This window comes from Amaranthus tricolor, chromosome 5 (assembly GCF_026212465.1).
Source record: "Amaranthus tricolor cultivar Red isolate AtriRed21 chromosome 5, ASM2621246v1, whole genome shotgun sequence".
Classification (NCBI taxonomy): Eukaryota; Viridiplantae; Streptophyta; class Magnoliopsida; order Caryophyllales; family Amaranthaceae; genus Amaranthus; species Amaranthus tricolor.
The window spans coordinates 17,477,162-17,504,332 of NC_080051.1; the positions used below are offsets into that span (position 1 = coordinate 17,477,162).

A 27,171-nucleotide genomic window follows, 5' to 3' on the forward strand; every position below is an offset into this window, starting at 1 on the left:
TATCATTCCAACCATCCGGATACCGAACAATGTCAAAGCATCGCGCAACATCGTGACCCTTCTTCTTAAAATGAGTACAGGTTTGCAAAGAAAAGCAATTAGAGGACGAGTGTCCCGGCTTCTGACAGTGAGAACACACGATAGTGCTACCGCGTCCTCGACCAACACCTGTTGTGGTACGAAGAGCAAACCCGACAGCTTGGGTGGTCTCCTCCCTCACGCAATCAAGACCACGGACCAGCTCTTCTTGTGAAACTTGTTAATATGCCTTTTTTAGTGAGGGTAGAGGATCTTGAGCAAGAATCGTTGAGCGGGTATGGGCATAATAATCAGAGTGCAACCCAATTAAAAATTGGTGTAACCTATCATCCTCACGCCTTTTCTCATGTTGCTTGCCAACATTGCAAGTACACCGACCACACTTACAACAAATCAAAGGTTCAATTTGTGCAAGAGCATCCCATAAAACTTTTAGTTTGCTAAAATAAACAACAACAGTCATGGTTTTAGTTTGTTCACAACGATTAATTTGAGACTTTAAGTGTTGAATACAAGAACCATTGACAACACAAAAACGTTCATGCAAATCATTCCATAAATGCTTAGCATTATCATAATTAGACAACATACTTTTTACCTCCGGATCAATGGTATTCATAAGCCATGAAACGAGCATACAATGAACAATGACCCAATCCTCCTTTGTTGCGGGTGGAGCATAGTCAGTGATGGTGCCATCGAGGAATCCGAATTTGCAATGAGAGGAAAGAGCTATATATATTGCGTGTGCCCATGAATCGAAGTTGTCAAGTTTGAGACAAACCGGAGTGATAAAATCCCCTGGACGATCATGTGCGCCGAGGTAGAATGGGGAGGTGGAGTCGAGTTTCTGTGTTGGTGGCTGCAGTTCATTGTCACCGGCCATGAGTAAAGAGAAAAAACAAAAAAAAAAAAAAATTAAACCTGCTCTTATACCATGAAAGAATATGTAAAATGTATATTTTCTGATATGTTTTTCTAATCATCTTTATTTACAATATATCTTTATATAAGGATATGATTTAATAAATTAAGTAAACTTAGCCTAAAATCATACCACAAGATAATATTACCATATAACTAACATTCCCAATATTCTAGAATAATGTCATATGATATTGTTGCCATATAACTAATATTGATATCAATTACAATATTCCCAAATATTTCCAATAACCTCGCTTTTATATACATCAAAATAAAAGATAAAATTTAACTTTACGCTTTATAAATCGAAGTCATTGTTATCAGGTCTGTAAAATGAGTTGGACATATGTCGAAGTAGCTACAACAATGTGTTTAAAATTGTAAACAAAATATTTTTTTACCAAAGATATACCATTCCTATTTCTATCATGTCAGCGTTGCAATTTGCTGAATGGAAGTAGATATTTATCAGAGATATTAATTAATTATAATTAACATATTGGATTATTCAACTGTTGTTACTGTCATAGATGTCATGTATTTGACTTTGATTCATATGAAAATATCTTCTGACTGCAAAATTGTAATGAAAAGATAACAATTTTGCACCTTTTGAATATTTTTCCTAACAAACCTAAAAGGAAAAAAAAAATGAAAGCTTGACATTTTCAAATTTCAAGTGTAAGTAAATAAGTAATGGGACAAATTTTACTTGTTCTAAATTCAAACTTCAAATACTTATGTTTTAAAAAAACTAATTTAATAAAAATTTGACTTTTTGCTAAGTCAGTTGAATTTTGAGAAAATTATGTCAAGAACGTGAAACATTTAAAAAATAACGTTAATGTGAAACACTTAAAAGTGAAAGAGCGAAAGATCAAATTTTTAGAAATAATTGGTGAGACAAATGAAATATATTGATAAAATGTAAAGTTTTTTAAATGTATTATCACCACACCACATGTATTCTAACAAAAAGGTGGTTGCTTTAGTGTTGAATATGTGTTATTGTTTCATAAATTCCTTTTTTTTTTTTTTGAATTTTCAATGTTTATTTATCTATCTTTACATTTAAAAGTAAAATTTATATTATATTAAATTAAAATAAAAGAAAAATTTATAGTTTAAATAAAGTTTACTTCTATATCAAAACAAAAAACATTTATATTTGTAAAAATATTGTGTATTAACACGATTTGGACATTCGTATTTATTTAATTATATGTCAAACAAACCATGATACAAACAACAATCAAAGAGTAAAACAAAGTTGTCAGGATCTATGCAGGATCGATGAGGGTTAGGATTATAATCGGTAAAATTAAATCGTAGGATTGTATGATTTTATAAATATGCATGAATATGTTTTGTATAACTAATTGTCAATTATATTTGTTTCTTTTTTAAGTTTTAAGATGTAAATAAAAACTTTTTTGTCTTCATCTTTTAAGTTTTGAAAAAGAATACTTATAACAATCATTTTCAATCTGCAAATTAAGAAAAACTTGAATTTTATAATCGTATTGATATAATTATTTAGATATATACATATTTATACATAAGTGAAATCTGGATTTAAAAATTTTTACAATTTAAACCACACTTGTAGGATCGGATCATAGGATCGTAGAATCGTGTTATGATCCTACCACCTAAATTCTTGAGCTAAGTAGAATCACACGAATCTACCAACATTAAGATCCTATCTACGATTCGGATCGGTCGCGTATTTTTGAATTGTAAGATCGTAGAATCGTAAATCAGAATGGATTAGGATTCCAATAACCATGGAGTGAAAATGTAGGAATATAATCAATTGATTTTGAAACAAAATAAAAAGTAATTACAATCATACAATTTAATAACAAATGTCTAAAATAACAACAACAACAAAAAAAAAAAAAAAAAAAGCATCTTACTTAAATTTTTCCAAATTTTGCCATTTTATAGGCTCTTTTATTATGTGCGGTTCAAAGTCTCAATCAGCAAAATAGAAAGTAAATACATTGTGAATAATACTTTCCTTGTTCTTTTGTGCTTTGTAATATGTTTTTAATCTTTAATGGTTATTATTTTTAAATTAAATATATATATGTGATTTCAATTTATTAAAATTTAACAAACCTCAAAATCTAATCATTAAAGATGTCTTGATAACTTCAATTTTTTGTGTTAATTGCTGATTTCAATTAAACCAAATAAAAAGAACATTACATTTGAAAATTACTTCGTATGTCAACTGATGAGCTTTAAATATAATACAATTAAATTTATTGTGTGATTTAAATATTTTTAAAAAGTTACACAAAAACAATGTCACAAATGTTGTGATAAATGACAGCAAATTGGTCCAAAGATTGAATAAGTCATTTTCAGGCTAATATCATCCAAAGTTGACCCAAATGGAAAAAGACAGACTGCTATGTTTCATAAATGATGCCTCTCTATTCCTCTTAGAATACATCGTTTATATTTTGATTGATAATTATATATATTAATAAAAGAATTGATATCAAAGAATAAAATAAAAAATAATTACATAATAAAAATGAGTAATTGAGATGAAAAGAGATAAAAAAAGTAATTATGTGACGGTCTTATGATGAAAATAAATAAGTAATTGAGATGAAAATAGATAAAAATGAGTAATTGAGATGAAAATAAATGTAAAATTAATAGCACAAATTAAAATTAAAAGTGCACTAATTCTTAAATGAGACGGTCTTATGATGAGACAATTTCTATTAGGCTGGCCCAATATATATTTTTTGTCTTAAAATGATCACTTATAATTTTAATATAATTACTTTTTATAGTCTTAAAATGATTACTTATAACCTTAAAACGATTACTTATAAATTATGATCTTAAACTAATCAATTAAAAAAATGAGCTATTATATAAATCCTTTCTCATAATGAGACGGTCTCATACAAAAGAGCGGATACTGATTGTGGGCGACGGAGGGAGAAATTGATAGGTAAAAAGTATAGGTGTTACTTTTATGACATTTGCATACCATACTCTGATTGAATTTTGTTGTAATTTATTTTATTAAATTGAAGAGCTTCATGATTCAAATGGTTCGAGACTTTGACCAATTCAGTACATGTTCACATCATCCGTTTCACATCTAGAGTATTATTGCCTTTATTCATACGCTCTTTAAAATTTAATCTTTAATAATTATAATTATATTTTACATTAGGGTTTTTTGTGTTGATTTTTTGATTGAATCATCTTGAGTTCAAGCCCTTATGAAGTTTTGTCCACAACTTTCAAAATCTTGGGATATTTTGTTCATTAGTGTCCTTGATTCAATTTAGTCGAGTCAATTTTAGACAACTAATACGTTTTGGGAGTCCTAAAGCTTTATTGTTTTCAAGTTAATTTCAATAAACTAGTCGGTAAGACATTCTCAAACAAGAAGCTATATTCTCGTAATATGTATCATATGAACTATTTAACCTATATATAAAATTCGATTCTCAATAAAACCGTCTAGTACAATTTGTAAATTTCAATTTAGTGTGAGTGCCAAATATTAAAAGTTCAATTCATTTTCATGTATCCTCAAATTGAGTAGAGTTCATGCCCTAATAATAGTTTGAGACAATCCCACCAAACCACTATAATTGATCATGGCAAATAAGCAAATCTTCAAAAAAACTCTTATTTAATTAGTATTGCAAACATAATTTCAAAGCATTCATATACATTGTATTGTGGGTTTTACACCATTGAAGAATAAGCCAAAAGTAGAACATGACTTGCAAATGCTCCACACTCTCTTTCCATGAATCGAGGGCGAGGCGAGAGAGCCGGAAGAAGGATGACAATGTAGGTGAACCTCCCCTTCTCCCTCACATTGTTTTAGAGTCATACAAAAGGGTGTACCAATGATAATATTTAATCAAGCAGCCATTGATGAATGAAAAATTCATTTTAATGGTAAACAAAGAATTGTACCTATCTAATACTTCTACTAGACACCCCAAAAAAGAATTATGGCTTGTGCTTGCACTTCAACTTCATTGAAACTTAAGCAAAGATAGACTACAACAAATTATGACTCCCACATTGAACACACCCACCAAACCCGATGTAACCGTATATAATTCTTCCTTCCTTCATCCTCTGGCCTTACAGCCAAAACTCACATTTATTTTTTTTTCTTCTGCAATTTATACATATATAATTATAATTTTACCTGAAAATAGGTTCTTAGACCGATCACGAACGACCTTTCAGCGCCTATTCAAACGATCGGACCTCCAATCGTCTTAATTTTTCTATTCATTGGGCTTATCAATAAACTCATCGGCAGTGATTCTCCCTGAACCCCGAAGACTTAGCTTACCAAATGCAGATAGGCCCTTGAAACTGCTACTTCCTTCACTCAAATTCCTAGATCGCCTTGGTTTCTTCAAATTCGAGGAACTCAACTCAATATCCTCAGTTTCTGTGCTTAGCTTAGCAACTACTAAATGGGCAATGTCGCTCCTACAAAATGGGCAAACAGGAGGAGTTATGCTTGCAGTTGTTGGGTTTGGCTTGTTATGGCAGCACAGAGCTAGGGTGCAATGGGCACACATTCGATGCCCACAGTCTCGGACTTCAATTGTACAGACTTGATCAAAGCATATGCAGCATAATTCAGTGTCACTAGCCTGCACGTATAGCAAACTTGTCAATTCTTTTCATAGCTTCAAATCAAATGACTAAATGAGATGCTACTTAAACTGGAACTCAATTGTTATAGCAGACAGACCAATGCTACACGGAACGAAATTCAACTTGGTATGAGAAACGAAACACGAAATGAAAATCTAGTCTTTCGGAAAATTCAATCCAATAGAAGCTAAGATAGGGCCATGATATTGTCAAAATCGCGATTTCTTGTTGTTTCCGTATGAAGTTCAAAACGGAGTACGGGGTAATGTCTTGTGTTTCACGCTTCAAATGAGACAGACACAAAATTCGTCAATTTTAAGAAGAAAGTTCCCTTTTCGGTCCACAATAAATTGTTGAGTAATCATTAAGTCGCCAAGAATTTGAAGGTCGAATTTGAAGGTCCAATGCAAAACTTGAAGGAAAAAAGAGAATGATTTGCACACATTAAACGGGAACAATAGTATCTCTAGTTCTTCTGTTAAACTAAGAAGAATCAGTATCGTCCTTTGCCCACTACTTAGTATAAGGGCTTGTGTAAAGCAACATGAAGAACAAATCTAGCCCCACTACTTTCAAATAACAAATCAAAGCATGAATAGAGAAAGTATAACTCATCACCAAGTTATCTTTCACTTTATTAGATTCGACATTCTTTAAGGTTACACATCACACATGAATCCATATTAAAGCATAATTGTTGGTAATATCCAAAATAAGTTAAAGCAGCAGCTTACCTCCGACAAACTATCATCGGCTATCCCGTCTTCTGAATGTGATGGACAAGCAATGGAATATCCCGTTCCTTTTAAAATGGTTCTTTCCCTCTCCCTATTGGCCTCCATTAGAGCCTGCTCAAGTAGAAGTTTCGCCTCAGGTTTAAGCTCACTGATGAACTTTAACGGTGAAGGCCAGACTAGCGGCTCTGCTGATGAAGGGTTTAACAAGGTAGCACATGCCCCATATTTATACTTCAAAGCCACCATGTACGGTATTCTCCTGTAAATGCAAGTACATCAATACCAGTGCAACATGATTTGCCAGTTAATTCGCTTTCTGAATTTGCGATTTATTCCAAATGACCCAAAAATAGCCCAAACCCGAACATAATTCGCTAGGAGATTAGTGAATCATCTGACGATGATCAATACAAACATGAAGTTTAGCCTGAACAATGGATCTAATTGAGGCTGATGCAGAATCAGTTCACACGAACAGCTAGGCCTTTAGATATTTTAAAATTCAATATTTTTCTTCTCAGAAAGGAAATGCATTAAAAAGCCTAGCAAAAATGTGGCATGTCAATTGCCAACATAGAACAAATCTAATAACCAATTAAATGCTAACTCAAACAAAACGACGAATCCGGATTTGCTAAGACTAATATACGAATTTTTATCATAACATTCTCCCCAACCGAAAAAACCCATTAAACTGAGATTTCTCAATTGGTGCTAGAGGTTCAACTACTAAGCTATGAAATTACCAAATACAGCAAGGTGGATTAACAAATACACAAGTGCTTATATCGCGTGAAACATTCTATTCTCAATCAGACATTCGACAACTAGTAAATACAGCGAAGAGAAACTTTACCCAGCCTCATCTCTTTGCAGCCGGTCAGCGCCCCATGCCAGCAATTCACGAGTACAATCGAGGGATCCTCCTCGTGCAGCCAAATGAAGCGGAGTGCTTCCAGGATATCTACTACAAGAATTTCCAAACCAATTTCAGTAATGGAAAATCTTAAAGTGTCAAATTCAACAGAAATGCTAAATTTTACAGCCATCCCTACTCACCCAAATCGTCCGGTAGAAGCACATACTAAAGCCCCATGATCTAGCAAAATATGAACACATTCAGGCCGTCTATGACAAGCTGCCAAGTGCAATGGGGTTGCACCTTTTCCATCTCTAATATTCACAAATCGAGCAAAACCCCTGAAAATCATTTCATATTACCCTAATTTCAGCCAAAATTTCCAGCTAAATTCAACAAATCAAAGTATAAATTTAGATTGGGAAAATGATATCTACCAAGACAAGGCAACATGTGATGTACGAGCTGTAGAAAGAATGGCTTTTAAACAATGTGAATGCCCATAATAGGCAGCATAATGTAGGCAAGTTCTTCCTCGCCATGAATCAAACATCAAAATCTGGTACACACAATATCACCAACATTCATCATATCTGTATCAAACTAATAACTCTGAACAACCACCACCTAACTTTATCACACTAAATCAAGTGGAAATGCTCAAAATTCATATCACTAAATCCCAAATTTCTCAGATTGATATCACACCAATAAATTGATCAATAACCACCTAAACTTAATTCTTGTAAATCAAATCAATATTTTATTTTTTATTTGATCCAAAATTATCAAAATTAGAAAAATGCAGTGAAAATTGACTTACATTTGCTCCTGCATGAAGAAGCTTCTCAACACATGAGATTTTCCCATGTTTTGCAGCCAACATAAGAGGTGTCTGAATCATTCAACCATAACTTAAGTAAAATAGAAAACTCGAAATTTTCAAATAACCATTTTTATTAATAATAACATTATCTCACCTGCTTATGGCGATTAACAGCATCAAGATTAACCGATTGTTCCAAAAGCCAACAAACAACCTGGAAAAAGACCCCAAATAATCCATCAAAAAAAACTCTACGAGACTACGACATCAAAAACCCAGAAAGTAATTTTCAGAAAATCAAACTTTTTACAAAACCCAACAAAAAAAACTATAAAAAAGAGAAAACCCACATCGATCTGGCCATTAGAAGCAGCAACATGAAGTAGGGAGTTACGATCATAAAGAGAAACTTCATATAAAAGTTGAGGGTCTTCATCTATCACTGATTTAAGAGCGGCCAAATCACCTAATTCAGCTATTTTAAAGATATCATCACCATGGTTATTTAGAGATGCACAACTTATTCCTTGACCCATTTTTGCTCAATTTTTAACCTCTCTTCTAAGTAGAACCCACCAGAGCAAAGCACCGCACGACCGTGCTCTGGTGGTTTGAGATTGTGTGGGGTGGGTGGGTGGCGTAGGATTGATGAATGGGAGAGTAGTCTATGGCTTAATTGTTGTTGATTACTATCTTAAAAAAATTTGTTAAATTAATATTGGTGGAAAATATTTAAGGATTTTAATTCGACCTGTTAAATTTTGATCCGATTTGGAAACGAAATCCGATTGAGCTCGATTTAGAAAAGATTTCACCGACTTAATCAGTTTTTCTTAAATATGTTGAATTATTGAGTTTTATATAAATATTTTTCGGTTAAAATTTATTATTTTTTCGTCAAGTTTTTATAATTTGAGTTAATATTGCTATTTTTTAATTATAAAAAAAAAATATTATATGACAATTTTTATCCATTTTATATGGCTAAATATGAATTAATAATTTATATATCACTTATTAGGTCAAATCTAATTGACAGGTCTAATTGTATCTTTTATTATAAAAATGTAAAAATTAAAGATGTAAGATTAATTTAGTCCAACTAAAATTATATATTCCCTTTGTTCTTATTATTCTTTTCGATCCACAAATGGATATTTTATGAAGTTTTTCATTATAAAACTTTTTTAATTGAAGACATGTTTTTGATCAAAATAACTTCATTTATGGAACACATTTTCTAAAACTTGACTCCTTTTTATTCAATGTTAATGACTTTTTTCATTCTTATCTCTCCTGTAATTGTTTTTCAAAGCACCTAATCATTATTCTCAATAATCAATAATTACATACTAATAGATTTTTTTTTTTTTTTTACTATTCTCCTTGGTTATTTTTAATATTTCAAATGAAAATAACAAATAAGATAGGAGAAAATGCATAATAAAAGATTGAAAAAATGAAAACATATTGATTTTGCTATGTTTAGTAACCGAAAATATTAAAGTGAATTTTGAAAAAGTATAAAAATATTAATATTATAAAACTATTAAAAATATTCATCTTTTGTTCCTTTCGATTTGCCTCACCTTCTATTTCTAGAATATGTGCCAATGAATTTGTCCTTGTCTTTACTTGGGATATGACTACCGTTTTTTCATAATTTTTACTTTTTATACACTCCCTTTTAAGTCTTAATTCTAAATGAATTCATAACATTTCATTCAACCTAACTTTTTAATATATGTGTTATCTTCACATGATGTATCAAAAAGAAACCCACAAAATCTAATTTAAATATATTGTTAAAATTAAAAATAAATTAAGATAATATTACATTTGCACCATCATTAAATTTGCACATCTTGATAGAAGTGGGAAAACTCTCTAAATCCTATACATTTTGATAGAAGTGAGAAAACTCTCTAAATCTCATGAGACAGATACAAACTTTATTTTAGTTTATTCGTTTACTTTGTAATATTTTCATTTTGAACAGTATTATTATTTATTTTTTTAATTTTTATTTGTATTTCTCTTATTTTCTTTCACTTTTTAATCATATCCACATAATTTTAATGTGACCAACATTTTAATCATATTGACATGGATATAGAGTATTAATTATTAGTTGGAGAATAAAGATAAATAATAACTGGGTTAAAATTTAAGTAAATGAGATTTAAGAATTATAATAGATTCATTGAAAAGATTAAAATAATTTGTGATGATTACCATCACAAAAAGAATAAAAGTGGCAAGGAAACTGAAAAATTCTTAAATAAAAATTAAGTGAAAATTAAATGTCACACAATTAGGAGGTACTCTAAGTAAATAAAATTGATTTCTAATGTTAACAAATTATCCTTATGTGGAAGAACGTGATAGGGTGAGACTTTTAGGATTTTAATTTATTTTTTTATTATGTTTACTTTATTAATATTTATTTTGTCTTTTTATTGTGATTTACAAATCACAATAATTAATTAGGAATTTTTGCACAATTAGTACTAGTAAATCGTGATTGATTTGCAAGTTGAACGAGTATTAAAAATCAGAAATTAATGTAATCGAGCCTGATTTTTGTTGGAAAAATATTTGAATTATTTTTTTAATAAAGTAATTAGCCTGTTATCTTTTCTTTTTTTTTTTGAGTTTTATGTTTTCTAAAATTAAAAACAAAAATAAGAAAATAAGAAAAAATTGCTTTAATTTTGCGTTTCTAGTTTTCAATATCATAGTAGTATTTTTAATAAATTTATAAATCACATAATAGAGGTCTAAGTAAATACGATTATATGTAATATGGCAAATCACTCCTATGTGTAAGGCTTTAATAGGTGGAGCTTTTAGAATCTTAATTTATTTTTTTTATGTACTTTATATGTATTTATTTTACCTTTTCATAGTTATTTACAAATTACAATGATTGATTAAAAATTTTTAAATTACTTTTTAAGAGGTAGTCTAAGTAAATAACGGTGATTTGTTATATTGACAAATCACTCTTATATGGAAAAATTTAATATTAGGGTTGGTGTAACTTTTAAGATTTTAATTTATCTTCTTTAATTTGTTTATATTATTGGTATTTATTTTATCTTTTTATAGTGATTTACAAATTATGATATATTATTAGAAATTTTTAATTTTTTAGATAGAAAACAGAAAATCAGACTAATCAATAAAAAATTCAGAATATGAAACACGGGCAGTGTGAAAGTTTGTGACCTGCCCGTTGATCTAGAGAGAGATAGAGTGACGATGGTGACCGTGTGGGGTACACAGTACTGTATTCTGACGACGGGCAAATTTGGTCAGATATTTTCCCGGGCAATTTGCTCTTTCTTATGTATTGCTGTTTCTTTTTGTATTTTTGGAGGAATAGAAATCCTACTTAAATTTCAGATTAATTAAATATAGCTAGAATTTTGAGATATCGTCTTTTTGACAAATGTATTTTAAGTCCAATTTATTAAAAAATTAATGCCCATTTACATATTCTTAATGTCTATTTATATTATTCTTAATGTTTACTTACTGTATCTTTAATGCCTACTTTCGATATCTTAAATGTCTAATTAAATCATTCTTAATGCCTATTTATAATATTTTTAAAAATATATAATGAGCCAACCCAACTAGAGATGGTCAGTATCTTACAAGAAATTTTGAATTAAATAATGTAAAATGGGGAATCAGGTATTATTTCCGAGGTAAAGTTTTTAATCGAATTTCACCTTATTTTTTCTTTATTCAGTCTACTTAATAATTCAAAAAATAAACTTAAAAAAAAAAACAGTTGGGTGCAAAGTTTTTCAATATCATTAGTTGGGAATTAAAAGCTCTCTTTCTCATGCCGCGTGAGAAACATCTTTGGTTAAGCTTCGTCAATAATGGTTATTTAAATGTCAATTTAAAAAATTTTATTTTTATGATTATTATTTTATACTCTCTACAAATTTTCATTAATTATTCCATTTGATTTTTACACTTTATTTAATGCAATTTAATCCTAAATATCTCTGATTGTGCATAATTTTATTTTGACATGTGATTGTGCATAATTAAAAATTAGAAAAATTAATATTAATAAAATTTACATTGAGACGAATCAAATAATGTCTCACTTGTCTATATTTTAATATCTAGATATAGAATAAAATACAAATTAAAAATTATTGATAAATTGTGTCAAAAATCAAATAAGACAATTAATGTGAATTACAAGGTGTACCATAGGATAGATTTTAATACAAATTATTTTAAAAGTTCTATTTGATTTCTAGATAGCATTTTATTTCATGTTTATAGCCTAGAAAAGTAATGTAAATAACGCAATTTTTTTTAATAAAGGCAAAAGTTAAAGTTAGGATGAGACAAAATTCCAGATTATAATTATTGTAGTGGTTAAAATTTATAAAAGTTCCTCGAGTCAGATTTAAAGTGGTTGATTTAGGTCAAGTGGACATAGATTTAGATCCATTTTCTAATGGAAGACCCAGATTGAAATTTAGATTCACGAGTCTAAATTTCTTGTCAAGTGTCAACAATAGCAAAGGTAAATTATTTCAAGTTAAAAATAAAACATTTAACCATCATTACCAAGTAAATTGTTTTTTAATCAGACTAAATATAAATAGAACATATTATAAAAATAAAATATATTTAATGGAGTAGTTTTAGATGATTATACCGTTTTAAGCATAAATCAGGTTTAGTTTGTACACTAACAAAATTAGGCAAAAATGGATGGTCATCTTCCTTGTATGATTCAATAGATTTATGCTTATTCAAGTTCAGATTTGTAACACCTTTGCTTAAACAATATAATCTCATCTCATTCACCAAAAATATCGTGAATATTTTCTTTAGCCATTTTAGTTCTTTTATTAAAAACTCGAAAAGTCATACTATTTGATGCATACCCAAAGAATATTGTTTCATCACGTTTTGGATCAAATTTAGCATGTGAATCGTAAGAGATAATGTTCTAAAGTGATTTCAGAAAAACGTTATCATTTTACATTTGTCATTCCAAATACAATTTAATCAAAAGGGTTAAATCATCAAAACAAAAAAAAAGGGCACTGCCAATTTTACAAATGTTTAGAAAAAGCATGACAACATAAAAAAGTTGTCGCTGCCAATCTAATTTCAATTATTAGGGGTGGTCAATTTAGTAGTTGATTTTAAATGTTAGAAAAAAGTTAAAAAACTTAGTGTAATTTAAATATCTTATAGAATTATTTATTTTATTTAGGCTTTTAAATATGCTAATATATATTTATAATTTTCAACAATTAAGTTGCATAACTTATCTATTATAAATTAAGTTAGGCTTTTTAACATTTAACCATATATATATATATATATATATATATATATATATATATATATATATATATATATAATCAAATAAGAAGGATTTTAAAAAATAACGAGAACAAGGATTTTTGTTAGTCACTATATATACAAAAAAAGGATACCGTGTTATAAATTAATAACATTCTTCAGATTATGACATAGTATCTTTTCTGTGTTAGATAGTGACTTTTACAATTAAGTGTTTTTGGCTTGATCGTGACTTTAGATTTTTTTTTATCTTATTCAAATCACGAGTGTATAATGCTTCTTATCCTTCTCATTGAACACCCTTCTTTTATATATATATATATATATATATATATATATATATATATATATATATATATATATATATATATATATATATATGAAAAACAGTATATCCAATATTCAATCTGGGGTAAACTAGATATTTGGATTCTGAATATCCAATTTATTTGGGTCGAAACTTGATCATTATCTTTACAATCCATATGTATGAATTCTCTAAGCCGGATCAATCTAATATCCAATTTTAAACGCTCCAAGTAAAAATGTGTCATACATCACTAAAAATATATTTACAAATAGCAATGATATATAGTGTCTAGCAGACGCCAAATGGGTTCGGGCAACGACCTTTTGCTCATCGCTATTTAAGTGAATGCTTTATCAAACACGACACCCTCGTGTCTTTTAAACATGCGACAACCCATCTCGTCATCATTTTCTAACAGATTTTAGGAAAAAAATTATTACTGACGACCTTGGGCCGTCGTCAGACCATCGCCAATTTCAAAAACAATAAAAAAAATATTTTTGTCCCTTTGATACAATGCATACGTTATAACTGTTAATTTATAAATTACTCTAGGATAAAATTTTAATATTATTTATCATGAATATTATTATTATTATTATTCTTTTTTTTAACAAGAAAGAATACCTTATTGATCAACCAAGTCGGATACAAAAACAAAGCCAAGGGATTCCAACCTTTTTACACGTTGCATAAGTATGAAAGTGAAATTCACCTTTAAAGAAGGGCCGAACTACCTCACTCGCATAAAGGATGAGAAAACACCTGGGGGAAATAAAATAACTAAAGCTCAGCATGGAAAAGCTTAAACCAAGCTTGACAACTCTCCAGTGGGTACAAACTCAAGAGTCTTGTCCTCACTTCGTGGAGGATCCGCTTAGGTACTATAACAACAGTGCTCACACTAAGTGACCAGACAACTTCATTACGGGTTTTCCAGATCATATAAGTGAGGCTGCATATACTTGTGAAGACCAAAGTTCTGCGACTCTTAGACACCCCTCCATTTCTTAGTAGCAATGTGGTGGAGGTCACGTGGGATCCGAATACCTAACCATTGCTCGATGACCTGTAAGCACTGCACGCTAAAAGCACATTGAAAAAAGAGATGATCAATCGATTCAGGCGCAACATTACACATAGGGCATATATTCGCATCCAAAACATCCATTTGAACCAGCTTATCCCTAGTTCGAAGGCTACTGGCCAGTCATAGCAAGCCAGAGTATAAACCGCGCTCTGGGAATAGAAGCACGATTCCACACAAACTTATTCCATCGGACTCTAGGTGAAATATCAAGATAATGCATATAAACCTCTTGGATCTGATAACTCGGCTTATGCATCCAATCGCCTAACTGATGTTTAACAGAGCACAGCTTCTTCAAAGCCCAGCTAGCCATTTTGGGGGGGAGCATCCAGTCGACACCCTTCGTATAAACTTCAAAGCCCAGCTTCGTAGAACTTCATATAAACTTCATATTCTATTATTATTATTATTATTATTATTATTATTATTATTTGTTTCTATAAAAACACATTATTATTTACTTTTATCAAAAACATTAAAAATTATTATTTATTTGTATAACAAATATTAATACTCTCTTCGTTCTTTTTTGTTCTTCTCATTTACTTTTTACACGGTTTTAAAGTAAATTTTGAGTCATCTCTAAGTACATATTACAAAAAAATATAAAAAATATGTAGTAAAAAAGTATACATAAAGACGAATCTAACGAGATGTAATATGGATATATTTTATTATTATCCGTATATGTCTTAAAAATCTTAATCAAATTTCTCTCTTCAAAATAGAATTTTATAAACGGAAAAAACATTAGAAAACAGAGGGAGTATTATTTATCATTAGTATATTTATTAATTTATCACTATATGTTTGATTTAATTAATTTTTATATCTGTTTAACTTTAAGTATTTTTTTTGTATTGAATTTTGAATATTTTTATAATTGAATAGATATACAAATTTAAATAAAGATATGTAGTTCTATTTTTGCATTATTAACCATATACTAAATTTGTTCTTGAAAATTCAAAATACAGAAAAGTCTTGAGAAAGACTAACGAAAAATGAATGTTAAGAATTCTGAAATGAGAGACGAAAAGTCAAAAATAAGAGATGAGAAATAAAAAATGAGAGATAAGAAATCAAAAAGAAATTGCGAATGGAGAAATAATTTCTTTTTATAGACAACATTTGATCAGGAGACGAATTGGGCGCGGCTTGGCGACCACACCAATAATAATGACGATCAGGTTACCGCACAAAATATGGCGATAGCGTAACTATGGTCCTAGGTAGCCATGGGCTTAGAGACAGCCTCAGGCCGTGCGTAGTCTGACTGTCGCTATTTATTTTTAATTTTTTTTTTTTAAAAACATGAAAATATTTTATAAAAAATGGCGGGATCGCAATTTTATCAAATTTTGTAGTGCGTGTCTGTGATCATGCTCCATTATGTACCACAAAATATGAACAACATCCGAAAGTAAAGAGTCTAAAAGATGAGCTGATAAAGATAATTAGGCTGTCCGAGAAAATTTGGTGAAATGTTTTGTTAAATTAGTCTAACATTCCACCTTTTACTTTTTATCATACCAAAAGGAATGAAATTGGACAAGTTTAAGGAAAGAGTGTTTGGAAAAAAGAATCTTAAGACAAAAGAAAATTTCATTTTGTCGGATGCTATTTTTTAAAACAATATTTTTTGATGCTTTACTTTCCCCCTAAATTTTTCAATTTTTTTTTTTGTTGATAAATTATTATGGTGTTTGGGCTTAAGTTTTATATATACTTTTATTTTATGACTCATTTGGGAAGAAATATGATTAGATATGGTATATAATTTTAGATAAAATCAATAATTTAAGATTAAAATCAATAAGATAAGATAAGTTACAATGAAACGAATATTTCTCGCATGTGTAACTAGCTAGTAGTTCTAGATAAGGTTCAATAAATTTAAATAAGGACTGTTATAGTAGTTATAACATATCTTGGAGCCTCAACCATTAGCTTAAGCTTTTGGTTGAGTTGGTTCCTTGACATGGTATCAGAAGCCAACGTGAGAGGTCACGGGTTCGAATCTCAACCACCCCTCATTTAAAGTGGAATATTCAGCGCCTATGCGCATCCACACTTCTAGCCCAATGGGGTCTCGTGTGAGGGGCCGTGTTAGAGTATATAACATATCTTGGGGCCTCAACCATCAGCTTAAGCTTTTGGTTGAGTTGGTTCCTTAGCAAGGACTAAAAAATTTTAATGATTTTAAGTAAATTAAAATAAGTCATATAAAATTGAGCGTAACTTCATCAGTAAAAATTTGAAATTGACTCAAATATGAACGTTGTGAGTTCCAACAAATAGAAACAATATATTGATGAGTGCATTTTGACTGAACCATTAAAATACTCTCTCCTATTCATCCCAACTGTCCCATTTGACTTTTCACACTTGTCGAGGTAATATTTTAACCCTCAATATCTCAAATTATTCTTAATTAAAAATTATAAAAAGTTGATATTAATAATTATTTTATTGAGACGAATCAAACAGCAAGATCCTACATGTCTATGTTTTAACATATAGATTAAGAGTAAAATACAAATTAAAAGTGATAAGTGAATAGTGCCAAAAAAGGACAATTAGACTGAATAGGAGGTATTACGTAACAAACCGTGATGCTTAAACGTTCAATACTTTACAATTAGCTATTATATGATTAAGACTCTCAAGATCCTTTCCTTAAACCTATGAAATTAAGGCCCTAAATTGCAGATTTGCGTGAAGGATCTTGAGAGTATTAATCACTAAGATACCTAATTGTAAAGTAGGAGTATTATATGGTTTAACAACACAATTTGTACAAGACATTTACTAATGATACAATGTTTTAGTTGCTCGATCTCATTATTGTTTATTATTTACTATTTAGGAGTTTTGTTTTAGTAGATACAGATTTGGATGGTTATAGAAGCAAGTGTAGATGGTTGGATTATAAATAATTTGCAATTATTATTAATCTAATTCATCAATTATGGAACACTAACATTTTGATGAATGATAGCATATGGTGACATAGCCTCTGTTTAATATAACTTGTTAAAACTTAACTCTGACTTTGTTAAATTGTGAAAATGATATGGTCGAATATTCATCCTTACTAATAGTGATGGTCACGGTACGGTTTGTACTGATTTCGCTTCCACCCAATTTCAGTTTTACAAAAATGAAACTGATTCAAAACGTAGGTTTCGGTTATAGTTTTAGGCGGTTCCTTGGGGGTTCAGGAGACGGTTTCAGGTGGTTCAACTCGCGTGTTGGACGGATTTGGACCATTTGCTTTAAATATAAATATAAACAAACATATACAAACATTATAGCCTCTGTTTAATATAACTTGTTAAGACTTAACTCGACTTTGTTAAATTGTGAAAATGATATGGCCGAATATTCATCCTTACTAATAGTGATGGTCAAGGTATGGTTTGTACTGATTTCGCTTCCACCCAATTTCAGTTTTCCAAAAGTGAAACTGATTCAAAACGTAGGTTTCGGTTATAGTTTTAGGCGGTTCCTTAGGGGTTCAGGAGACGGTTTCAGGCGGTTCAACTCGCGTGTTGGACGGGTTTGGACCATTTGCTTTAAATATAAATATAAACAAACATATAAAATAATAAAATAATATGGACATACCTTTGTTGAGTATTATTGAAATTCATTGCATGTTACTTGTCATTAAAAAATTTACTAAAAAGAAGAAAATAAATATAGTTAGTAAATAAATGACAAAATAATAATAAAGATGATTAATAAAAAAAAAGGGAAGATAGCGGGAAATGTAGTTGAACCTAGTATACCAAAGGAATACTAAGCTGCTAATGTATCCCAAATGAATCAAAGTCCATATAGTTCTTGTCATACCTTTTAATTAGTTGTTGGTTATTATTTGATTTGACTTATCCTGTTCTTCATCATCGTCATCATCTTCTACTTGGTTTGATGACTCCGCTACCTCTCCTCCTGATGATCTTGATATATCCATATATCATCATCCTAGGATCTTCAATCGCATTGATCATCATCGTTCTCGAGTCATTGTGTTTGAACATAAGCGTACGTGATCCCAATTGTTCTTGCAAACACATATTTGTCTAGCAAGAAGAGATTTCTTTTCATCAAACAATCTCTTACCTGCACCAAAAGTAGACTCTAATGTAGGTATGGTAATTTAATCCAAATCCGCTCTAGATCCGACCCAATCTAAGGAATTTAATTCGATTCGAGTCCGAGAAAATTAGTATCTGACTTTGAATTCGATTACATAGTCCGAGTCCGATTTGGAGATGCACCAAAGTTGGACCTCATAAAAAATTCGATACTCCTTCCCGATTCTGACTCCAATCTGGCTTCGACTGACATCCAACTGCAAATTGAATATAATTATAATATTTAAAGTTTTAGACGCAATGTTTTTAGTTTCAAATTGAATATTATAAGAGGGATTAGGTGAATTATAGTCAAGTTATTAAAAGCATAAATTTAACTCAAATCGAAAATAACTCTCAGAATCAAATGGTAGAATCAAATCGTACAATCGAATGATTGAAGAATTTTGCAAAACTAAGACGTTATTTTTGAACAATTAAAATTCATCTAATATTTTAAAAACTTTGTTATTATTAAAAAAAAATACATATATACTTCTTATTTGTTTTCTATAATCAATAATCAATAATTTAGTAAAACAAACACACCAAGTACATACAGTAATAATGATACCTTATTAAATTAAGCAATGCACAATAGAGTGATCTTGTAATAGGTTTTTCAAAGCCACATTATATTGTAAAATTTTTAAAGCCCTAATAATTTCATAACAGCAAATGAAAAAACTCAATAGTTTTCGCAATCAATAATTCAAATTATCAGTTATGAACATAAATTTAATCATTTATAAGTCAGTAACACTAAATGAAACTAAGCCTCAATTGGTAATCAGATAAAAAACAACTCTAAGGTAGCAAGAGCTTGTTAAAAACCTAAGAATCTCAACTCGTACGCATGTTATTCATAAAATAGTCATATTATGATTAAGAGTCTCAATTTAATCATTAGAAAGAAGCAAAATAGAAATCAGGGTTTAGGGACATAGTTGATTGGGTGGACGAAGGCCCAATTTAGCATTTTTGTGGAATATTTTTAGAATTGTGTAGAATTGGGCGCGGAAACGTACGATTATCGTTGCAATTCTTTGATTCTATTCGATTCTAACGATTCTAATTGTGATTTTAGAATTTGAAGGACATATTTTCTTTGTTAAGTTGTATTTGAAATATGTTTTATTAGTTTTTTTATGTTGTTAAATCATTAGTTTAGTTTCGATAAAAATAGAACTTGATAATAATTTGAAATTCGTCGGAGGTCTGAGAGTCCGAATCAGATCAAATTTAGAGTATGCATAATCTGACTCCGAATGAAAGTGGAATTAAAAACAAAATTCGAGTTTTATCCACAGTAAAGTCGAGGGTGTATAATTCGAGTTGAGTTTGACCATTGCCATCCCTACTCCAATGCAATAGTAGAAGCCAAAATTACTAAGGTATCTTTTGAAATTCTCGATAATATTAAATTTTTTATTGATTTTTCTTTGCTTCATTCTAAAATTTTAAATCAATTTGACGTAATTTCAAAATGATGTTTGAAAATCAGCTATTTCTACAAACGCCTTATAAGGTAAACTAAAAGCCGCCTATATTAACCAACATAATAATCAACATACTTTGTGAACAACTTACACAATGATAGTAGTAGCCTATCAATTTCGTTAGATTTTCTGTCATAAGTCCTAAGTCTAAAATTGCTAATATATCATAAATGTAAGCAAACTCAGCAAAATACATTCATACTCTTAAGTATCAGCCTTAAGAATTCATTAATGTCGTTATTGTTGTTAACAAGGTGATACAAATAAGTTACCATTCATTTAGCTTACTACTAAGTGTATGATAGGTTCGTACTAGACCTGGGAAAACGGTCGGTCGGTCGGGTTTTGGGTCGGATCAATTTCGGTCGGGTTTTGGGTCGGATCAATTTCGGTCGGGTCATTTTCGGGTCGGGTCAGTTTCGGATCAGGTCAGTTTCAGGTCGGATCACTCTGGGTTTCGGGTAGGTTCGGATTGACCCAACGGGTTACCATAAAACATTAGAATATCCAATCGACTAATTCAACATAAAAAAAATCATTAAAATGTCTAAAAAAAATCATTAGAGAAATTACATGTACAATTTTCAAAAAATAGTTGGTATGTCAGGTTCATTTAAGTGCAAGAAAAATAGGGGAATTAATACTTATTTTGAAAGACTTGTAAGATACGCGCTTGATAAAAGTTATTTTGTTTATCATAATTGTAACGTTAGATAAAAATGACGTTAAAATTATCTTCACAATTTTCATGTTGGAAAGATATACAACTAACTAATTACTTATTTCGTCTTATAAGATACGCGTTTTATAATTTAGGGTAGCGACATTCGTTTATTGAAAAGCTCATTCAAACGTGCGAAACGTTCGTATAAATTATATTGATTTGCTTACTGAAATGTAGAAGAATTAAAAACTCATTTGACTGATTTAACAAGATACATGTATTCAATTAAGATGATTATAACGTCCTGTTTTTAAATAAAAATAATTACGATGGCTAAAAAGACGTTAAATACGTGTTTTTTGAGCTTTATTGATGAGTTTTAGGGTTCAAGGGATATACTCAATATGTTGAGATACTTTGAAAACTAAAATTTTATTTGAAATGAATTCTAACATTGAAATTACTCTAAAAATTGATATTAAATCGGTCAAAACGGGTCGGTTTCCGGTCGGGTCATTTTCGGTCGGGTAATTATCGGGTCAGTCATGTTTCGGATTAAGTCGCTTTCGGGTCGGTCGGGTTCGGGTTTTGTCGGGTCGGGTCTTGGGTTCATTTTCGGGTCGGATCAAATTTTCCCAGGTCTAGTTCGTACACATATCAAAACATCTAAGTTACAAGATAGATACACTTTTAACATCTTTTGTACATCAATAGCTTAGTTCTCATTCTTCATTGTTTATAACTTGGTCCATATATTTATTATATAATGGTGTTATGACAGGATAGTATTTAAGAGTCTTTTTATAACAAATTATAATAGGCAGTGCCCAAATGAGTCAGAGTCAGCAACTGCCAATATACCTTGTTTATTCCATATTTCTCACATAATTGTTTGTATCTTTTCTTTATATGTCCTAATCTAAGCCACTTAACTATATTTCAGATGGAATCTAATAAATCATTTATTTTTTAATACATTTTGGGCAAGATAAGTTGATTGCCAATGCGTTTTCTGTGGAATAAGAGAAAATCTTATCTAACAATTTACATTTTATACGCATGTGAGAAATGTGTTCTTCCAAAAGGGAAAAAATTGTAGGATATGGATCGATTTTTTTTGAAGTATTAGGCAAATGGAACGATCGTGAGATACAAAGCTCCTGTTGTAGCAAAGGGTTTACCAAAACCTATGGAGTAAAGTATTAAGAAACCTTATCTCCGATGGAAAATATTGATATAATGTGAGTATTGCTCTTAGTAGCTGCAAACAAAGATTCACTACACTAGCTTGATGTTAAGAATGCCATTTTCATAGAAAAATTAAAGAATACATAGAAGCACCACCATGATTCTTTCGGGATTTAGTGGCTGAAGAAGGGTGTAAACTTAAAAAGGAACTGTATAGCTTAAAGTAATCTCAAAGGGCATGGTTTGATAGGTTCACTATAGCTATGAAAGAAATTAGATATAAACATATAGATCATACAATGTTCTTAAAGAAGAATAATGGTTAAATATACAGATCACACAGAACAATAATCTATGTTGATGATATAATTATTACAAGAAATGATGTAGAAGAGATTAAAAAAACCTCCAAACGAAGTTCTTCTTAGAGTTAGAGATGAATGACCTTGGAACCTCAAGTATTTCTTGGCATTGAGGCTCTCAGGTCAAGATCCGAGGAATCTTCATTAGTCAGAAAAGATACATTCTTGATTTTCTGGTAACATATGTATGCTTGATTATATGCCTATAAAGACACTTATTGTAGACAACTATGGGTCCAATTCCTTAAAGGTGCAAAATTAGACGATAAAGGGTGATACTAAAAAATGGTGGAAAAATACATCTATCTCTCTCAAACTGGACCAGAAATTATATACGCACTTGTAGAAGATTCATACATCTTCTACAAACACAACATATGGAGGCAATAACAAAAATTATACTTTAGTTTGTGACACCCTAGGTTGCACAAATAATTTTTTTTCTCATTTTGTAAGTTTTATTTTGAATTTTAGGGATCATAGGTCACAAATTCTCAAATCACTAATCTTCTAGGTCATTCACAACTAATTAAGGTAATAATTAATTTTTGTAATTACTTTATTGAGTTGGTTTTTGAAGTGTTGTTGTTGATGGTGATAATTGTATTGGAATAAAGTAATTGATATGATTGTTTTAATTAGTTTATTGAGTTGGTTTTAGAAACATAATTTATATGTTATTGTCATATATAATATAGCTAATATAACAGATATATGTTAATCAAAGATTGTTTAAATTATATGTTAGTGATATATTAGAAACATAGTTTATATGTTATTATTATATAATATAGCTGACATATGCTATTGTTTAAATTATATAAGAAAAGATTGTTTATATAAGATTGTCTTTATAAGATTGTTAATCAAAGATTGTACTTCACAAAGATTGTTTGTAGCTAATGTAGTTGATATCTTTATGAACAAATTTTAGTTATTTAAATTATATATGAAAAGATTCTTTATATAAGATTGTTAAAGAACGATGGGGATAACATAATTGATATAATTGTATTGGAATGAAATTAATGATGATGTTGATTTTGTTTGTATTCATGTAGAAATGGCATCATTTCGTTTCATTATAGTATGTTTTTGGAATGGTTCTATTCGAGAAAGTAGTGGCAATGTTCATTATATTGGAGGTAGACGTAGGTTGTTTGCATGCAACTCGAACATATATGTAAATGAGTTTAAACGTTTTATATGTTCTAAGATTGGATTGGATTCCACTAGAAGTACCATAAATATAAGTTTTAAATATGACATGAGCGGACAATTGCTAACCTTTTCGATTGAGGATGATGAGGCTATAGATGCTATGTAAAAGCATTCAAAGTCTACCCAAATACCCTCTTTGGAGTTATACGTATAAGAAGTACCCTTAGGGAATGTAGTTGCTTCTAATCCTTCTCCTACGCCTATGCCTATATCAACTCAAGAAACTCAAAATCCCTTTGTTCCTTCCCCATCTTGTACTCCTTCCCAACCCCCTCCGAATTACGTTTCAAGTGATGCAGTGGTTAACTTAGGGAGAAAGTGATGAGATGGAACCTTGAGATGATGGTAATGAGAGTAATGAGCTCGTTGACGATCCTTCTGAGGATGATGTGGATGTCGATGAGGATGCCCTAGTAAATGACATGACCCTAGGCAACATTCCTACAATCGTTGCTCCTTCACCCTATGCCCTATGTCCACCTCTAGACGAGTATGTGGAGGACAACTACTGGAGGACTTGGGCTTGTGATACTACTTACAGCGAAGAAGGGGAGGTGGAGAAGGGTATGATGTTCGATAGTTCATTCATGACTTACAACCATTACAACCTACAAATGCTTCTTAAAATTTTTCAATATCCTCTCGGTTTCTTCACTTCTACGCGCCTTATCAATTGCTTCCCTTCTCAAGTTATCTATGTCGTCTCTAAGCTCCTCATTCTTTTTATCGAGCTTAATAATGATGTGTTTTTGCCATTCGGTGCCCTCTGGATCAACCCACCTAAAGTAGGTACATCCCAACCCTTCATCTTGGAAAAGTGGACAAGTAAAATATTGACGACTAGAATCAAAATCGCTTAAATCACGACCGTGTTCGACTTCATGGCCACAATGACATAGCTCTTCCATTGATTGAGGCTTTGAAATACAATGAAATAACATTATAACTCTAGTTAGAATCATTAAGTAAATTCAATAATAAAATTTATACATTAAACATGAATTTAATAATAGCTTTAAACAATCAACTTGAGTGATAAAGTCCGTTACCTTTGGATGCTAATTTGATTGAATTTGGATGAATGAAAAAGTTACAAAGTTCTAGTATATATCGAGGCTTAATTAACGGCTAGTTTGAATAGTTAATGGCTAGTTTGACCATATGCCACAAGAAAAAGTAAAAAAGAAGTCAATAGGTCTGTTCGCACTTACTAACTGCGAACAAAGAGAGTGCGAACAAAGAGAAAAGGTCAAAAAAAGTCAAGAGGTCTGTTCGCAGTTAGTAACTGCAAACAAGAGTTTGACCAAGTTTGACCAGGGATCCCCTTTGTTCGCAGTTACTAACTGCGAACAGACTTTTTTAACCTTTTCTCTTTGTTCGCAGTTAGTAAGGACGAACTAATCCGAAGCTAGCTTTGGGGAGTCAGACACTTACTTTTGGAAATAAGTTTAAAAGTATTTTATAACATGCTTTTTTGATGAAATCTCTTATCTATTTCACATTTTCAATTACAAGTGAGGGAAGATATCAAGCTTTATGCGAGAATACGATATATTTGTTTTCACAATGTATACAATTCCTTTATTTTTGTAAATTTCCATTACATTTGCTTTAGTTTTATTTTTAGCACTAATCCTACATTTTTTTAAAATCTCATCATGTCATCCTTAAACTCATCATGTTCCTTTATATCATCCATATATTTATTTTCTACCAATTAGTAATTTTTTTTTAGGTAAAAGTATAAGAAACTACCTAATTTATATGTTTTTTTTTTAAAAATTACCTTATTTAAATTTTTTTGCAAAAAACTACCTAATATAATACAAATGTTTGCAAATGACTACCTGTTAACGATTATCGTTTGTTGACTATTACTTTAACCCTTTGACCAGCACGTGGAGTGTCATGTGACTAATTAAAACACTCATTCTTCAATTAAAACACGATTTTCAGAAACTTTCATCTTGAAACTCATTAATCTCCCATCAAAACATCCTTATTTCCCTTTTTCCTTGATTTCCCTGATTAAATCGAAGTCAACCCATTTTGAAACAAACCAACTCATAGTGCTTGATTCATACTTATTCATTCCATCTCTAATTTCAATCTATATTAAATCTAACTCCAGATTGACAACAATAAGGAGGACTTTTATACTTCAATTTAAGACCATTTGAAAGCAGACACTTAGAGCTCAATTTGCATCTAGAATTAATTCAACATTGAATGTCATGAACAACTAACTAAATTTAGTTCCCTATTTCTTCTAACATTTCCAAATAAAATGTAAACTAAAATAAGACTAACTAAAATCTCAACTTTTAATTATCATCCATTTCATAATTTACTACCAAAAATATTAAACCTTCAACAACTATTTTTACAAATCCAATAGTTATATAACAAATCCTATCAGCACATAATTTAAATTAAGCTCATTAAAAATTTATTTGGTTGCATATACCTTGAAATTGGAGGACATGAAAAGAAGTTGTGGAGGTGAATGAAAAAGGCGGCTCTAGGGCACCTCGCCACTGGTGTTCAAGTGGTATGGTGATTGGTGTTGGCGCCACTAATTGGCATAGGCAGCGGGTAGGCGGCACATAGGGCAAGCTTGGAATTGGCGGGTGGTGCTGCTGGCCGCGGTTGCAAACCATGGTAGAAGTCGACAAACGGATGGGGATTTGTGGTTCTTTACTTTCTTTTTCCACGTGAGGAAGATGAGAGTAATTGTTAACTTAGAAAAGTTAGAGTAATTGTTAGTCTTTGATTTCCCCTTTCTGAAATCGAATGTTATTGAAGAAGAAACTGTTTAGATAACTCAAGTGACACTCCACATACTGGTCGAAGGGTTAAGGTCAAAGGATTAAGGTCAAAGAATTAAGGTAACAGTCAACAAACGATAATCGTTAATAGGTAGTTATTTGCAAACATTTGTATTATATTAGGTAGTTTTTTGCAAAAGAATTTAAATAAGGTAGTTTTTGAAAAAAACAAATAGATTAAAAGTAGTTTTTTATAATTTTGCATTTTTCTTTTTAATAAGTTAATAAATGTCAATTATCATATACTTCATTAACGTACTTGAATTATGTAGAGAAAGCCGCCATGTATAGACATTCGAATGAGAATCTGTTAGAAGATTGTAGATAAATGTGACAAAATAAAAATGGCCCACAATATTTGTTTTAATATGAAAAGTCGTCACAATAAACACAATGGCCCAGAAAGTTCAAAAAATCTCATTGCTTCCCAAATCACTATAAATACAATTC

The 27,171-nt window shown here is 30.4% G+C and overlaps 1 protein-coding gene across 2 annotated transcripts; it reads right to left on the minus strand.

Moving 5' to 3' along the window:
• Positions 1–4,625: 4,625 nt before the first annotated feature.
• LOC130814304 (putative E3 ubiquitin-protein ligase XBAT31) lies at positions 4,626–8,745 on the minus strand. Of its 2 annotated transcripts, none has more exons than XM_057680418.1 (8): positions 8,413–8,745; positions 8,217–8,276; positions 8,060–8,131; positions 7,674–7,795; positions 7,437–7,577; positions 7,234–7,344; positions 6,375–6,636; positions 4,626–5,636 (listed from the first exon to the last, which is right to left on the minus strand). In XM_057680418.1, the coding sequence occupies exons 1-8, from the start codon at positions 8,596–8,598 to the stop codon at positions 5,259–5,261; spliced, it is 1,332 nt and encodes a 443-aa protein (XP_057536401.1). In that variant the 5' UTR covers positions 8,599–8,745; the 3' UTR covers positions 4,626–5,258. The 2 variants fall into 2 exon arrangements, with proteins under 2 accessions (XP_057536401.1, XP_057536402.1); XM_057680419.1 differs by having other exon boundaries at positions 7,234–7,341; positions 8,413–8,744.
• Between the last annotated feature and the right edge of the window lie 18,426 nt (positions 8,746–27,171).

Bases quoted from the DNA above. Each gene is read 5' to 3' on its own strand.
- LOC130814304 (XM_057680418.1), bottom strand. From the start codon at position 8,598: ATGGGTCAAGGAATAAGTTGTGCATCTCTAAATAACCATGGTGATGAT. The intron at 7,796-8,059 runs GTAAGTCAATTT...TGTGTGTACCAG, and splicing joins TTCTTCATGCAGGAGCAAAT to ATTTTGATGTTTGATTCATG. The intron at 7,345-7,436 runs GTGAGTAGGGAT...AAATTCTTGTAG, and splicing joins GCTTCTACCGGACGATTTGG to TAGATATCCTGGAAGCACTC.